Genomic DNA, 16,898 nt, shown 5'->3' with positions numbered 1-16,898 from the left:
GGCAAGATGCATTGGCAGAGGTGAGAGCAGTTTCTTGCCCGGTGGCTGTGAATTGTAGTTTTATATTAGGTTTCTGGATGTAAACTAAACCTCTAATTTCTAAAAGCAACCTAGTTATTAAAAAATGGACTACAGTTACAGGAAGCTTTACGAGAAGGCAAGGGCTAGAGTGCTCACAAATGATGAATTATCTCCATTCAGTATTTATTTTCACTTCTTGGAATGTGATTCCTGAGGCTTGGCTCAAGCAAAGCTGGGAGGAGAGTAGTATGTTTTCAAGCGAAGGAAGCACTTGGGAAATGCTTCTGGGGTAAGACATGGGCAGAGTCTGGGGGCATTTGTTCTGTGACGGGGGCGGGGGGAAAGTAGGCGCTGAGATGGGGGATAAGAATGCAGCGTGGCTCTCCTCTCCATTCCCTCTGTTTCTTTCCCACTCTTCTCTCTCCCTCGGTCTTTACTTTTCTGATGGTGTAACTCGTTTTGGTGGCCAGGCAGCTGCAGGTGTTAACCAGCCCCTTCACTTTGCCCTTCTCTTGTGCCTTTGAGTGTTCGTATTCTCTTCTTGTCCTGTTTCTGTGCAGCTAACGTGCTGTGGTGGTGTGTGCTGAGACTCGGACACTAGGGCTTGCAATCAGGGGGTTGTGGTAGGAAGTCTCCTACGGCACCTGGGAGTAAGGGAGAAGACTTTCTTTAGACTTATTGAAACACATAAATAAACATAAACACTGCTGAGAGACTGCCTGTATCCTGTCTAGAAATACTTATGACTGGGGTGCCTGGGTGGCTCAGCCGGCTAAGCGTCCGACTTCGGCTCAGATCATGATCTCGCGGTCTGTGAGTTCAAGACCCGCGTCGGGCTCTGAGCTGACAGATCAGGGCCTGGAGCCTGCATCAGATTCTGCCTCCGTCTCTCTCTTCCCCTTCCCTGCTCATGCACTGTCTCTCTCAAATATAAATAAACATTAAAATTTTTTTAATGTTTATTTATTTTTGAGAGACAGAGAGAACAAGCATTAGCAGGGAAGGGCAGAGAGAGAGGGAGACACAGAATCTGAAGCAGGCTCCAGGCTCTGAGCTGTCAGCACAGAGCCCAGTGCGGGGCTCGAACCAACAGACTGCGAGATCATGACCTGAGCTGAAGTTGGATGCTTAACTGACTGAGCCACCCAGGTGCCCCAAACATTAAAAAAAATATTTATGACTATGGACAGGAATAATGAAGCACCTTAGGAAGGTATCTTGAGTTCAGTACTGTAGTTCTTGCTCAACCTCATTAGAAGTATAAACTCTTGGGGCGCCTGGGTGGCTCAGTCAGTTAAGCATCCGACTTCGGCTCGGGTCATGATCTCGCAGTCCGTGAGCTTGAGCCCCACATTGGGGTCTGTGCTGACAGCTCAGAGCCTGGAATCTGTTTCAGATTCTGTGTCTCCCTCTCCCTCTGCCCCTCCCCAGCTCGTGCTCTGTCTCTCTCTGTCTCAAAAATAAATAAACATTAAAAAAGTTAAAAAAAAAAAAAGAAGTATAAACTCTTCTAAATCTATGTTGTTTTCATTTTGTCTGTTTCTCCAGCTCCTCATTGCACATGGCAAACCCTTGGCAAATGCTTTGAGACTAGATTGTTACACAAATTTTCTAGGGAGTTATTGTCCATCAACAAGAAAATTAGAAATATTAAAAAATGATGACAGGTGTTTTGACTGATCATTCCTTTGGAGACAGTGCCAGTTTTTTATAAGTTAAAAAAAAGTTTATTTTGAGAAAGAGAGTGAGCATCCATGCGTGCACTCTCAGAGAGAGAGGGAGAGAGAGCATCGTAAGCAGGCTTTGCTCTGTCAGGGCACAGCCTGATGTGGGGCTGGTTCACGGACTGAGGGATCATGACCTGAGCTGAAATCCAGACCCGGAAGTGTAACTGACTGAGCCACATAGGCGTCCCTAAACGATGCCATTTAAAGAACAAACACTTTGTTTTTATTTTGAGACAATGCAGTAAAGAAGGAACCCCCTGATTTTTATTCTGAGGTCATTGTAGGTCCACATGCAGTTGTTAAATGATGCAGAGATCCCTCGTACCCTTTACCTATTTTTGCCCAAATGGTAACATCTTGCAAAACCATAAAACCACAATCAGTACATTTTGAAATATTTAAGGTACAGAATATTTCTGTCATCAAGGAGCCCTCATATTATTCTGTCATAGCCACAACTATTTCCCTTCAGCCCCAACCCCTCCTTAGCCCTGATATGATGATGTGATTTTTCTTCTCCAGCCTTCTGATGTGGTAGATTACGCTGATTACTTTTGAAATATCCAGCTAGCCTTCTTTCCTCGGAAGAAACCCCACTCGGTCATGGCTTATAATTCTTTGTATAGTCGCTGAATTCTGTTTGGCAATAATTTAAGGATGTTTTTGTTTGTATTTATAAGACATTTTGGTTTGTAGTCTAGAATGATTCTGCCATTCGTAACAAGCCTGGCTGGCAGGTTGATCCTGACCTTCATGCCCTGCAGGTCAAGGTAGTATTACTAATCACTTTAGCTAAAACGGGACAGATTTCTCAAAATTAGCCAAGTGAAAGAAGCTAGTAAAAAAAAGTATAATCCATTTGATTCCATTTATTTGGAATGGAATAATTAGAAAATGCGAATTTATCTATCGGGACAACAATAGATTGTGCATATCTCAGGAGAGGAGCTGAGGTCATATGGGGGGAGAAGTAAACTTTGGTCAGGAGGCAGGGGAGTGGATATTTTCATGATCTTGAATGTTGTAATGCTTTCACAGGTATCTACAGAAATTCAAAGTTTATCAATATGAGTAGTTCGTGGTATGTCATTTATACCACAATAAATAAAAGAGCTAATACATGCAAAACCAAACAAACAAAACCTGGGGATAGATTGTATACCACCTTTTCTCTCTCTTTTATTAATTTTTGAGACAGAGGCAGAGTGCAAGCAGGGGAGGGGCAGAGAGAGAGAGAGAGAGGGAGAACAGAATCCGAAGCAGGCTCCAGGCTCTGAGCTGTCAGCACAGAGCCCGACGCGGGGCTCGAACTCACTAACCACGAGTTCATGACCTGAGCCAAGGTTGGACGCTTAACCGACTGAGCCACCCAGGCGCCCCTCATACTGCCTTTTCTAACTGGAAGACTCATTGTAGGGAAAGCCACCCATGGGATACACCTCAAGTAATGAGCCAATTAATCTCTCTGGAAGCTTCTAGAAGATTAGTTTTGGAGTCATCGCCTCTGTTGGTCTACTTGTTGGTTACCTGAGAGCCCGCTCGTGGTGTTTTCTTGAAATACCCACACGTCTAGGATGCAGATAATGGCGCTTTGGGGAAGGAGGCACGTTAATACTGACTTCCACAAAACAAAAATAAACCCAAAAAAACAACACAGGCCTGGTGGGACCATGGTGTCCTTGGGAAGAAATGTCTTTGCAGTTGACACCTGGGAGCCGTGTGACTCAAAGGCACAGGTTGTCAAGGGCTGCAGTGTAACCCTCGATCAGCTGGTGGGCAGGAGGCTTTCACTTGAGTACACATCACTGCGGGTGGAACTTGCCTTCGGAGGGGCTGCCTGAGGGCAGTCAGTCCGGTCTGTCCTGTCAGTGCCACCGGCTGAGTGGCGTTTGTCTGTGGGAACGGGTGGAGAAGACGCCTGGCAATGTTGACAGGTGTTTTGCATGGGAGGCAGAGGGCCCGGGGTACACGCTTCCAATGGACTCATTGGTCACGGTGATCATGTAGTGGTCAGAGCCGTCTTTTAGCGGTTGGCAGATTCGGGTATCGGGGAATTGGAGGTGCTTACAGTGCTTTGGGGGAAACTCAGCCGGATGTTTTGCCTCAGGAGACTGTTGCAGGGACTGGCAGTTGTGAAAGATGAACGTTCTCCAACGCGCCACCCTCCCCGCCCATGTTTCCTGGGGTGTAAGTTGTTGTCTCCTTAGATCGAGGGTCTTCCCCTCCCTCCACCTGTACACAAATCTGTGTGCCTCCTTCCAGCGGCTGCCACTTCACCTTTCTTCTAATCAATTCCTATTCCCTGAAGGGATTTTTTTCCTTTTTAAATACTCTATTTTTAAGTAATCCCTACGCCCAAGGTGGGGCTCAAGCTCAAACCCCGAGATCGAGGGTTGCACCCTCCACCAACCGAACCAGCCAAGTGAATTTTTATAAAACTCACAGAGATGCAGTATGTCCCCTGCTCTGGACTGCAGTGCATGTGCGGGGGGTCATTAGTCTTGTGATCTGGGACCTGGTCGGTTCAACAAGAGAATCCAGGCACCTGAACCAGAATTCACAGCCCCGGCGCCCCTTTGGGCTACTGGTCACATGGAAGATGTACCAATACGGCTGGCAGAGGAAAGAAAGAGGCATTTTCCAAAGGAATGGCCAGTGTAGAATCCCGGGATGCCACGTTGGTCTGGAGCCACCCCCTGACCCCCACTGCGGTGCTGTTTGTTCTGATCACGACCCAGGAAACTACGGAGAAAGGCTGGTCCTTTCCTGGGGACGGCCACATTCAGGGAATGGACCGCTATACTTTGTACATTGTGTGCTCCAGGAGGAGACGAGGCAGGTAGGGCGAGAAATCTTTTGTGAGTTGATTTCTCAGGAGTCTTTTTTCAAACAATTCCAGGTTGCTGTGGATGGTAGGGCGGAGTAGACCTTGACTTTCAGCCCTTCGTTCCTTAGTGCTTGCGATGAAGGATGAGCCATTGTCAGACTACAGACTGTGTGGAAAACCAAACACGTGGCACAGATTCTTTTCAGCTGTCACAGTCTTTTCAGTGTCACGTGATCTGGAACATTAAGTCTATAGCCTGAAAAGGAAATGTCTTCGGGAGGTCAAAGGTCAGACGCAGGCAGTCTGCCAGGGGCTGGTGGAGGCCACAGCCCGTGTGGAATGGCCTCCCTCACCTCAAGACCAGCGCGTCACCTTCGGGCTGGAGTCACAAGTCTGGCATGCGGCGGTGGCTGCGCATCAGAAGCAGAGTTCTCTTTGCTGTGCCCGCACACATGGGTGGACCGAGGCAGCAGCGGTGGCAGTCCAGGTGGTGTGGACGCCATCGGCAGCTGGAGTCCGGGTGAGTCGCCCAGAGGGATCGTTCGGCAGCTGAGAATTGTCGCCACAGCTCACACCCGGTGGACAGTTTTCCAAGAGGCAGATCAAGCCGCCAGGCCCTTGGCAGCGGCTCATGGGTCAATACAAATATCAGATTCATCCGTGGGAACGGCCTTGAGTTCTGCCCACTGAGCAGAGTGACCACGTCCATTTTCGGTTCTTTGTGGGGAGGGGATGCAGGGGAACTTGTGGTGGGATTTCTCTGCCTGTAATGGACAAGGAAGTGGAAGTAAACATAACCTATTGTTTATGCATTCAAATGAAAAAACAGCAGTACTTTGGGTTGGCCTGAAGGGCCCCATCCTCTAGGTCACATTAGGCTCCCTCCCCCACTGAATCGAATCCACACCCCATTGGCTGGATCTGAGTACCTCCTTGCACAGAGTCACTTATGATGGTGACATAGAGCCATAAAAGTTGGAGCTCCTCCCTTCCCTGAAGTCCCCCAGCACACCTGGGTGCACGAGGCTTTCAGTCCCTCTTGAGGACAAGGGAGACCTCAGTCTCCCCACAATTGTCCATCTTCTGACAGTAGATGTCAGGGTGGAGGGTGAGGGGAAGGACTTGGGGTGCAGAGCCGGAGAGTGGCTCTCTGCCAGGAAGCAAGGCACCCTCTTAATTCTCAGTTGCCTGGTGGCTGGTCATCACTCAATTTAATGAACTTTTCAGCCACCCGAAGCTCGAGATCCTCATTGCAGACATCATTTGTTTAGGCTCTGGGGACTCCTTTACTGTTCCAGCAGCCAGAGCCACATTGCCTCATCGGAGAGCTGGCGTGCAGCACTGGCGAGGAGAGTGAGCCACAGCCGGAGCACCGCTGGACAGATCCCAGGGGATCTTCTTATATCCCCAAAGCACCCGAGACCTTCATCTTTTCTGTTCCCGAAAGCCGTGTCTCTACAAGCATCCCACTGTCGGCAGCAACTGCCCGGAACTGCGAAGAACCTGAAATTTTATCCTAGTTGAAAGCTGACAGCCAGCCCGTCCGGGTCTGCCCGATGCCGGCAGAAGACACGGCAGCCTGGGGTCAGAGACAATGGACTGTCTGTACATAGCACCGTCAGCAATGTGAGTTGCATGTTTGTGTCAGTGCCTCCTGCCTCACAAATCCCACGGGGGCGATGCAGCGTGGCCCAGAGAGACGCGGCCCACTTAGCAGGTTTGAGTCGCGGCTGTAGAGCCCTGCGTTGAGGTGATCGCAGTCTACATGCTGGCAGAGAACAGACTCCTGGATCGCAGGCAAAGGACTGTGGCCCAGCACAGCCAATGGCAGGAGCCTCGTGTTTGTGTATTTCCTCCTGCCCCTCGAGTCTGCAGCTGTAGAGCCCTGAGTTGAGGTAATCCAGATTTTTAAGTGGCACAAACCTGCCCAACCCTAGCCTGGAGGGGGGCCCTACTTTTGTTATGCTGGACAGTAAACAACTCTGCCCAGACACACACCTGTGCATAGATCATTCACAACGAAAGCAGCTATTTCGTCATAAGATGTGCACAGTGCAAGAGGTCCATGGAGAATTGTCTCCCAGTGCGTGGTCAAAGGTTGACGTTCTCACTGAGGATTGGGACTCAAAAAAAGTAGAATTTATATTCAGTATACTTTGTTTAAGATGGAAAGTGTGTTGAATATTCTTTCTAAACAGTGAAGTGTCTAATCCTTGGGGAAACTCGACTGTCCAGGATAGCTAATTCTTGGAGAGTCTTACTTGCCTTGAATAGAGAACACAGCTGTGATGTTTGTGTCTTTACCCCGACGTGAGGGCCACAGAGGCAGGTCTGTGGAATCACAGGTGTTGGTTTTTCAGGGGATGATATACTCCAGGTGAATGGCATTCAACATTTTATTTATTAGAATTGCTTATGACTCTGCCTCAGGAAAGGGCAGATGCTAATGGCATTATGCAATAGAGTAGTTACAACACTGAGAAACATTTTTGTAGTCATCAGATTTAGCTAATATTTATTTTGTACTTAGTGTACTTAGTGTGTTATCTAAACCCGTAAGAAAGAAGACTGTTTTTTTAACCTACTTAAAAAAATGGTTGAGGTAGGGCACCTGGGTGGCCCAGTTGGTTAAGGGTCTGACTTCACTTCAGGTCATGATCTCACTGTTCGTGAGTTCGAGCCCCACACTGGGCTCTATGCTGACTACTCAGAGCCTGGAGCCCACTTTGGATTCTGTGTCTCACCCTCTCTCTGCCCATCCCCTGCTCACACTCTGTCTCTCTCTCTCTCTCTCAAAAATAAACATACATTAAATGAATGGTTGAGGTTAAAAACTTTAAAATCATTCATAAGTTAATACATTGAAAATGTCTTTCTCAGATGTTTTATGTCCGTGAAAGATGAATAAACTGCGTTTTCTAATAGCGCTTTGATTTCAGTTGTACAAGTAAATACTTAGAAGAAAAAGGCCAAGGGGTTTTCAAATGTTTATTGAATCCTCACGTGGTCTTAGTCTATAAATGTATACTTAATTTCATATTTAAAGAATTATGCTTTGGAGAAACTGTAAAGCAAATTCCTGTTCAGTTTTTCCCTTTTTATTACAATGACCAGCTTTTACTATTTCATTGTTACTGAGATCTATTTTTACAATAAAAGTTTGTTCTCCCTCTAGGAGTTAGAAAACCAAAGCATGCTTTTGAAGTAGGGCCAGAAGAGATTAGAATGGAATTAACCTTTCACTTTTAGTCATAGTCTTCAATGTCATGTAATTTCATTTATGAACTTCATAAATAATTCTTATGAACTTTAGTTATATTGAAATACTATATAAAGGTATTAATTTGCCAAGGTTAAGTTCTCTTTCAAAGGTGAACATTTATCATTTGCTTTCTTAGGATGCTAGGTGCTTAGTATTTTTAAGAGTAATAAAAAATACTGAAGGTTCCCCCACCCTAGTCTTAAATTCCCCCCCTCACCCCCATTTTGGTGAAATGACACATTTGGATAACATTTAACAATACATAGGAGTATTTACAAGCTAACTTGATACATGACAGCTTTGGTTCTATAATACTTACATTTAGGAAGTAGATGTAATTTTACAAAGATGTTTGGTTTTTCAAAATGATGCACCCTAGGAATCTGTTAAAATTCAAGACATATATACCACTTCTTGGAAATCTGCCGGTTGAAGGAAGGAAGGTCACCCGGTGCCCTCCACTGTCTAGTGGTTATAGAATCTTCTCCATGTTGACTGCTTGAATGTCGAGTGCTTTCATACTCTGAAAGCTTCTAATACTCAACTCATTCTGGATTCCGTTCTCTTACAGAAAGGTCTAGAGCATGCCTTCTTCAAATGCTTTTAAAGGCATATGTACTTTTTTTTTTTTTTGCAAGAAAGTCTTCATTATTTGTGTATTCTTTATTTGTGAATTCGCCTACTCCCTAAAATTTATTTTAACCCTGAAAGCAGTACTCAGAGTACTTTTTTGGTGGAAATAACATGCGCAGAACAGTGAAAAATTTGGTCCCCAGCGTTCACGCTCTCGGCCAACGGCAAACAAGGGGACCTTCTTGTTTTAGCCCTCATGTTGTAAACAAGGGGCCGGTTTACTTTCTGTTTAGTGACATACTTTTCACATCTTTGTGCCTTTTGTTGGTGAGCCCGCTATTCAAAGTGACCACGTGCTGTGCCAAAGTGCAGTCTGATGTTCCTGAGCGCACAAAGGCTGCAATACGCCCGCAGAAGAAAAATACGCGTAGACGATAACTTTTGCGCAGACACAAGTTACGGGGCTGTGAGCTGAATGTTAATCCTAAGTCCACAATGTAAAAAAGGCATCTTTAAACACCAGCGCACATAAAGCAAGGTTATGTATCGATCGCTTGGTGAAAATGTTGTGACCAGATGCAGCAGAGACTCGTGAGAACCTAACCCCGTGTTTCCTGAGGGGCAGTGGCTCAGTACTTACCAATTCACTTTATAGACTTTGTCCGCTGCAAAGAACAGGGGCCTGTGCCAACTGGCCTACGGTGTTCAGCCCGGGATTTTGCCACGAGGAGAGGAGCCGGCTTGGAAGGAGAAGGGCTGGGCCTTCAGGGAAGCTGGTAGGGAAGCCTGGCCCGGGCTCTCCCCGACCATTCCCTGCTGAAGCTCCACCTTGGCTGCTTGTGCCTCTGGAGCCGGGCGGTAAAAAACAGCTCCAACCTGTCCTGTAAGCACCAGGGAGCTCTGGGCCGGAGGGAGGCCTCTGGGCTGCTCCATTCTCGGCTCTGATGATGGCCTGGTTACCTGTCAGGGACCTGGGAGCCCCAGGTGACAGGTGCATTTTGCATTTGCTTCTTTGTGCTTTTGCTTCTTTGTTTGCAAGAGTGTAGTTTGCTTTGGATACTTTTTCTTCAGGATCCCAAACCAGTGGGAAAGTAGCAGCCAGAACAGGTTTTGTTAGGCAGGGAGGTTTAAAGACCTTCCTAAGCCTTAGGCAGGGTTATGCTTCTTTTTTCTTTCCTTCCCTTCTCTCTTCTCCCTTCCCTTCCCTTCTCCCTTCCCTTCTCTGTCTCCTTTCCTCTCCTCCCTTCCCCTCCCCTCCCCTTTCCATACCCCTCACCCCTCAGCACTGTAACGATTCAAATCCCCACCCCACATCATATAAAATGTACCCATATGCTACATAAAACCTGACATCGAATTATGAACAGAGTTGAGTTGCTGTGGAAGGTTATCTGTTGTAGGTATTTGATTAAATGTCAACTTTCATTTTTAAACATTTTCATATTCTGGAGTAATAAGTTGTTTCTTTTACGGTCTCAGACACATTCGTGGGCTGTGGAAGAGCTCACAGACCCTAGGTACTGTGACGGCAGTGCAGGACGGACGTGGCGAGGGTCCTTGGGGAAGGCTTCAGATTTCCCTCAGCCCATGAGCTGTGCGACAGTTCTCCTGACATCACGGGGGGCTCAGATGTGCCTCAGGCCACATGTATTACTGAGTCGACAAAAATAAGCCCGTCCTTCCCTCAGAGGCTTGTACCCCAGGCGCCTTTAACAGTTGCCTTCACTGCCGCATGACCCATGCTGTGGGCTGGCTGAGGGTCTGTCAGCTCAGCCTGGGGCAGAGGAGGAGCTGGTGGCAAAGGTGTCCCCCAGCAGGTGGTCCAGATTGGGTTTTGAAGGATGCGTGTTTGCAGGGTGAGGCCGAGACGCGAGGGGCAGAGGGAGTTTGGGGGATAGAAGAGCGGGTGGAAAGGTATGGCAGAGGCTTGGAAGCAGCGTGGTACGTGCGGGAAGCCTTGGGCTGTCCTTGATGCTGGAAGGCAGACTGTGGTGGTGGTGGTGACGGACAGCATCAGCGAGGAGGGAAGGGCTGGGTACCCAGGGCCTTGGCGCCATCTTCGACAAGGTTAGACCCATCCTGGGTGCGTGACCTACTTCTGGTGCCTCGGCTGCGTAAGCTTCAGATTTATTTGGTATCCTTAACGCGTGTCGGTTGCCTAGCCAGGTGTCTAACCCTCTCTCTCCTTTACAGTATTGATATATTTCTGGACTGTTTATTTTTGTTCAGTTATCTCTTCTTACAAGAGATGGAAATGGCTTTGTTTTAAAAATAACTTTAAAAAAATAACTATTTGTTGATGCCTAACACGCGAAAGGAAGCCTATAGGGAAAGAGCTAAACTTAAGAACGCATGATCGTTACTAAAACATTGAGCAGTATTAAGGATATATAAAACAGGCAGCAGTCGCTTATGTGTCTGCCGTTTGGAGGTGGCCACTGTCAGCATTTTGGCAAATGTTGCCCTGGACGGTCGCTGTATTTATGGAGATGCTACGTACTGGCCGCTTCCTAGCTTGTGTTTGTTTTTATTCACTGATATGCCATAGCCAGCTTTCAGAGTTAGTGTCCCTGGGACCATATCGCCCTTGGTGGCCGCAGGGGGTCTTATGGCAATCGTGTGACACAGCAATCACACCATTCACTGTCTGACATAATTTACTTGACTAGTTCTTCGTTGCCGGGCGTCTAGATGGATTCTAACTTTTGTTAACTCTTGGAATCACTTCTGTGGAAAGCAGCTTCACTGAACGTACATCTCCGTGTACTTATCTTTTCTTAAGATATTTTTCTCGTGAGAAATTTTAAACATGAAAAAATAGAAGAGTGTGACAAGGCCCCATCCATACCCAGCTCGAGCCGTTGACAGTGTTCTGGTTCTACCGTCCTTTTTTTTTTTTTTTTTCAAAAAAATTTTTAGGTTTATTTATTTTGAGAGAGAGAGAGAGAGCGAGCGAGCAAAGGATGGGGAGGGGCAGAGAGAAGGAGAGAGACAGAATCCTAATGGCTTCTTGCCATTAGCACAGAGACTGATGCGGGGCTCAAACTCACAGACTGTAATATCATGACCTGAGCCAAGATCATGCGTCGGATGCTTAACCAACTGCGCCACCCAGGTGCCCCTATATATACCTTACTCTTATAAGACAAGGACTCAGATGGGGCGCCTGGGGGGCTCAGTCAGTTAAGCGTCCGACTTCGGCTCAGGTCATGATCTCATGGTTTGTGAGTTCGAGCCCCACATCGGGCTCTGTGCTGACAGCTCAGAGCCTGGAGCCTGCTTCGGATTCTGTGTGTGTGTGTCTCTCTCTCCAGCTCCCCTGCTCATGCTCTGTCTCTCAAAAATAAATCAATGTTAAAAAATTTTTTAAGATAAGGACTCAGAAACATCATATCAAATAAATGGAACTAACATCAATTCCTAATATCACCTAATATTATGCAGATCACAACCCGTCTAAATGTTGCTTTGGTTGATAGATCTCTTTAAGTTTCTTTTAATATATTATCTTCTCCTCCTTCTTTATTTCTTGTGTTATTTATTGAAGAAACCAAGTTATCTATTGAGTACAGTTTTCCAGTCTGAACTTGACTGATGGCCTCCTTCTGGTGTCATTTGACGTGGTCTTCTACATAAACAGAAAGTTAGATCTGGAAACTAGCATCATTCATTAAGGTTGATGAGTAAGTTCAGGTGCCATCAGCCCCCAATATATCTGTTCTAAAGTTCCCCATCATTCCTGTCCCTACTCATTTTGGCATCCCTTTACGATCTTTCCTTGCATTTATTATTTCATAGGATTTTCAGAATGATGATTTGTAGCAACTTTTAATTTTGGGATAATTGTAGATTCACTTGCAGTTGTTGGAAATCATACAAAGAGCTCCTTTATGCCCTTCACCCAGTTTCTCCCAGTGGTCATACCTTGCTTGAGTATATAGTCTAGCATCACTGGCAGGGATTGACCTTGATACAATCCAGGGACGGTATACAGATTTCACTAGTTTTACATGCATGTGTATTCAGTTCTGTGCAGTTCTGTCACATGTGTTGATAAATGTGGATAACACCACAGTCAAGAATCAGAGCATTTTTATCACAAGGCTCTCTGATGCTACCCCCTTATAGCCATAGCCACTCCCTTCTCTCCTCCTTTCCTAACCCTGACAACACCAGTCTGTTCTTCATTTCTGTAATGTTGTCGTTATAAGAATGACATATAAATGGAATTCGACAGTCTGATACCTTTTGTGGTTGGCAATTTTTATTCAGCTTTGTTTCCTTGAGATCCATTAGGACTGTTGCACGAGTTCATAGTTTATTCCTTTTATTACTGAGTAGTATTGCATGATATGGATACACCACGGGTTGCGTAGCAGTTTACGTATTGAAGGACGTATGAGTTGTTTCCAGTTTTGGGGTATTACGAAGGAATATGCTACGAGCATTATATTCAGGTTTCTGCGTGAGCATTAAGTGTTCATTTTTCTGACATAAATGCCCAAGAGTACAGTGGACAGGACGTATGATAAGCGCATGCGTAGTTTTGTAAGAAACTGACCTATTCTTTTCCAGAGTTGCATTCCCACCAGCAGTGCATGAGAGATCTAGTTTCTCTGCACCCTTACCAACGTCTGGTGATATCACTGTGTTCTATTTTAGCCATTCTGATAGCTGTGTAAATCATGATTTTAAAATTCTGTCATTCTTGGGGCACCTGGGTGACTCAATCAGTTGACCATCCAACTTAGGCTCAGGTCATGATCTCTTGGTTCATTGGTTCGAGCCCCACACTGGGCTCAGTGCTAATGGCTAAGAGCCTGGAGCCTGCTTCGGACTCTGTGTCTCCCTCTCTCTGCTCCTCCCACACTCTCACGCTGTCTCTATCTCAAAAGTAAATAAATGTAAAGAAAGTTTTTAAAATTCCGTCACTTTTAGCTGTAATTCTTCTAGAAGAAATAACTTTTCTTCACCAGCTGTTTGGTAACCATGGAATGTAGTCTGTAAGAGAAGCATAAAATTTGGTTATTTTTCTCATTTCTATGCCCCATCCCACCTTGGTAAGCCAGTTTTCAGAAAAACAAGGGCCGTGTTAGCTCCCAGAGGGACTGATTGGCCTTTTTAAAGGTATCATTATGAACTCATGTATTTTAAAAATATTTGACGTGGTTATCTGCTTGGGGTAAGTCAAAGGGGCGGTAAACTAAAAATTTTGATGACCTCACTCCTCTCCAGAAAGGCTGTACCCAATTTATGTTCTTAGTAGTAGTGTATAAAAAATATTTCTCCACATTCTTGCCAACACTGGTTTGGCCACTTCTTTTTTTAATTTATTTTTTTTTAACATTTTTTATTTATTTTTGAGAGACAGAACATGAGCAAGGGAGGGCAGAGAGAGAGAGGGAGACACAGAATTCGAAGGAGGCTTCAGGCTCCGAGCTGTCAGCCCAGAGCCCAACACAGGGCTTGAATCCACGAACCGCGAGATTATGACCTGAGCCAAAGTCAGATGCTTAACTGACTGAGCCACCCAGGTGCCCCATCCACTTTAAAATTTTAAAACATTTTACCAATACGATGGCAAAATCCCTGTCTTACTATTTCTGTTTGCCATTTGTCAGTTACTAGTAAAGTTGATCAACTTTTCTCATTATTGACTTTGTAAAGATAGCCGAATACCTTTACCTGTGTTTCTCTTAAGATATTGGTCTTTTCTGATATATTTCTGTTGGTCTATCTATCAGCCTTTTTCTGGATGGTTGTTGGTTTTTCTTCAGTTAGGAAGGGCTTTCTTAAGATTATAAAAATAGGTCTTTAAATGTAGATATTTGTTCCTTATGTGATTTATTTTTGTATAAGGAATGAGGTAAGACACTAGCCTTACTTCTCTCCGAATGTCTCACCATTCTCCTAATGCCATTTGTTAAACTATCTTTTCCCCATTCATGTACAATACCACTTTTATCTTCCACTAAAGTCTCTAATCTGGAGTCTGTTTCTGAGTTTTCTGTTGTATGCCACTGATTTGCCAGTTTTTCCTGCTCTATTATCACAGCTTAAATTACTACAGCTTAAATGACTTAAATTAGTTAAAATAGTTGAATTATCCTTTAAGATTTTTACTGTTGACTTTTGTAAGCATATGAATCAGACCAGCTTATTCATGTATTGCTATTATATGTCTGTTGCTTCATTATGTGTTTCAGTAATTGATGCTTTTTTTACCTTGTATAACTTTGATGACCAAGCTCACAAATGTATTCTTCCAGATAGATTTTAGAAATATTTGTGACATGGTCCTCAAAGCACCCTTTTATACTTTGATTGAGATGTTATTCAATTTATAGAACAATTTAGGGGAGAACTTGATTTCTTTACAACTTTGAGCCTTCATAGTTAAGAACACGGTCATTTCATTTATTCAGATCTTTTGTCTGTCCTTGGATACTTTTTTATTAATTTATTCCAGAGTTTATTGTTTTGGTTTCTCTGTCCCTTCAGTGGAATGTCTTTTAAATTTGACCAGATTCATTTTTTTTTCTTAAGTAGGTTGAACCTCTAGGGAAATGTCACGTTTTATAATCTGTAATATTAGCTTTCTTTTTTTTCTTTAATCTTCATTTATTTTTGAGAGTGAGACAGAGACAGGGTGTGAGCAAGGGAGAGGCAGACACAGAACCTGAAACAGGCTGCAGGCTCCGAGTTGTGAGCACAGAGCCCGACGCTGGGCTCAAACCCACAAACCGTGAGATCATGACCTGAGCCGAAGTCGGACGCTTAACTGACTGAGCCACCCAGACGCCCCTGTAATATTAGCTTTCTAAACCATCTCTTTAGTATGCCTGCATTCCTAAACCACCAAGCTATAATTCCCTCAGTGCTTAAAATAAATCCAGTAATGGCTGGCTTCTGACAGTAGCTATTATTATTTAGTTACTGATACAAATTACAACACATTTCTGATGGAGATGACAATGCATTGCTGACCAAATTAGATATTAACTCAGATTTGCAGTTTCACCTATTTAAGTATGACACTTGGGAAGCTTTTTATTAAGTGAAAGAAACAAACCTGTAATTATAAATCAGTTTCACAAGGCATGCATGTACCAGCCTGCCCAGCCTCCTTAGATCATGATGGAGGTTGGGGACTCCATCAGTAAGCACACGGTGTGGGAGAGACGGCTGGGCACCCTGGAGCTGACGGTGGGCATGCACGCTTGCTGGGCAATTGTGAATGGACGTTGTTCAGACTGTTCCCCTGTCCCTTGCCACAGGAATCTCTCCGCATGGCTTCCCGAGAAGTGACCATTACTGTTCGCCTCATTCGTTCTTTTGAGCATCGCAATTTCAAACCTATAGTGTATCATGGAGTCAATTTGGACCAAACTACGAAGGAATTTATAGGATTTCTAAAGCAAGGTATGAGATGCCTTAATCATTTCATTTTATCAGTCTTTTGAAAAAAATAGTTGACTATTATATTGATGGTAATCTTTTAAAAGTACTTTGAAAGAGATTAATTTAGGTTCTCAGCCAGGTGCCGGGCGGCTCTTCCCGGGCCTTGGCATCAGCCACAGTATCTTCCCAAGGCTCATTGGGCACTGTGAGTGCCTTCCTCAGGGATTATTACCCTCATGTTTGGCTCCTCCCTCCCCCTCCCGCTTTTTTTTTTTTTTAAGCGTATTAATTAATTTAAGAGAGGGAGAGAGAGCATCTGCGGGGAAGGAGTGGAGACAGAGAGAGAATCCCAAGCAGGCTGTGTACTGTCAGCACAGAGCCCGATGCAGGGCTTGAACCCACGAACTGTGAGATCATGAACTGAGCTGAAACCAGGAATTGGATGCTTGATCAGCCGAGCTACCCAGGTGCCATTCCCCCTCTCCCACCATTTTTTTTAATTAAAAAAAATTTAAGATCTCGGTTTGCTTGTAGTGGGCTTATTCGGTATTTGGAGGTTGATTAACAAGGGAATGCAGCGTAGCCCGTGGTGTCACCTGGCCGAGCACATAGAAGGCCCCTCGGGGAGCCTGGTAGGAAAGTGTCAGGCCTCTGTCTGTACAGCCAGAGACTCATGAGTGCTGTCGTCACTGCAATCACAGAAATGACAGCCAGACCAGCTGGCACTAGTTTGTCATTTGAGCTTGACGTTCAGTAGGCGTGAAGGCTTTTTTGTAGGACCTCGATGGGTTTCTAACCCTCGTTTTTAATTTTTGAAGTGTTCCAATCATCAACAGTTGATAAAACATCTAGAATAAGCTTTTATTATTTTAATTGAAATAGAATTAACATATGATGTAATGGACAGATTATAGTTCCATGAGTTTTGACAAATATATCACTTTATATCCAACTTAAATCTTTTTTTCCCCCACTCTGACATAATTTCAGACACAGAGAAGCTTCAAAAATAGGACAAAGAATTCCTAGATGCTCTCACACAGGTTCTCGAAGTGGTAGCATTTTGTTACATTTTTTTTTTACCTTA

The 16,898-nt window shown here is 44.8% G+C and overlaps 1 protein-coding gene across 5 annotated transcripts in view; it reads left to right on the top strand.

The window, feature by feature from the left end:
• The window catches only part of CUNH2orf76 (chromosome unknown C2orf76 homolog), a 56,681-nt gene that overhangs the window by 12,884 nt on the left and 26,899 nt on the right, over positions 1-16,898 (top strand). For 3 of the 5 annotated variants that reach the window (XM_039234882.1, XM_039234881.1, XM_039234883.1), the window contains exon 2: positions 15,688-15,832. In XM_039234882.1, the coding sequence (XP_039090813.1) occupies positions 15,700-15,832 (133 nt within the window). In that variant the 5' untranslated portion in view covers positions 15,688-15,699. Of the gene's footprint in view, positions 1-6,299; positions 6,471-9,369; positions 9,402-15,687; positions 15,833-16,898 lie in introns of those variants that run through there. The other 2 variants (XM_039234885.1, XM_039234884.1) reach the window with 2 other exon arrangements.

The sequence above is a fragment of the Hyaena hyaena genome, unplaced genomic scaffold (genome assembly GCF_003009895.1).
Source record: "Hyaena hyaena isolate Hyena2069 unplaced genomic scaffold, ASM300989v1 scaffold_91, whole genome shotgun sequence".
NCBI classification, from domain to species: Eukaryota; Metazoa; Chordata; class Mammalia; order Carnivora; family Hyaenidae; genus Hyaena; species Hyaena hyaena.
Note: the sequence above shows the minus strand (reverse complement) of the source record. Positions and strands in the feature narration are given on the sequence as shown.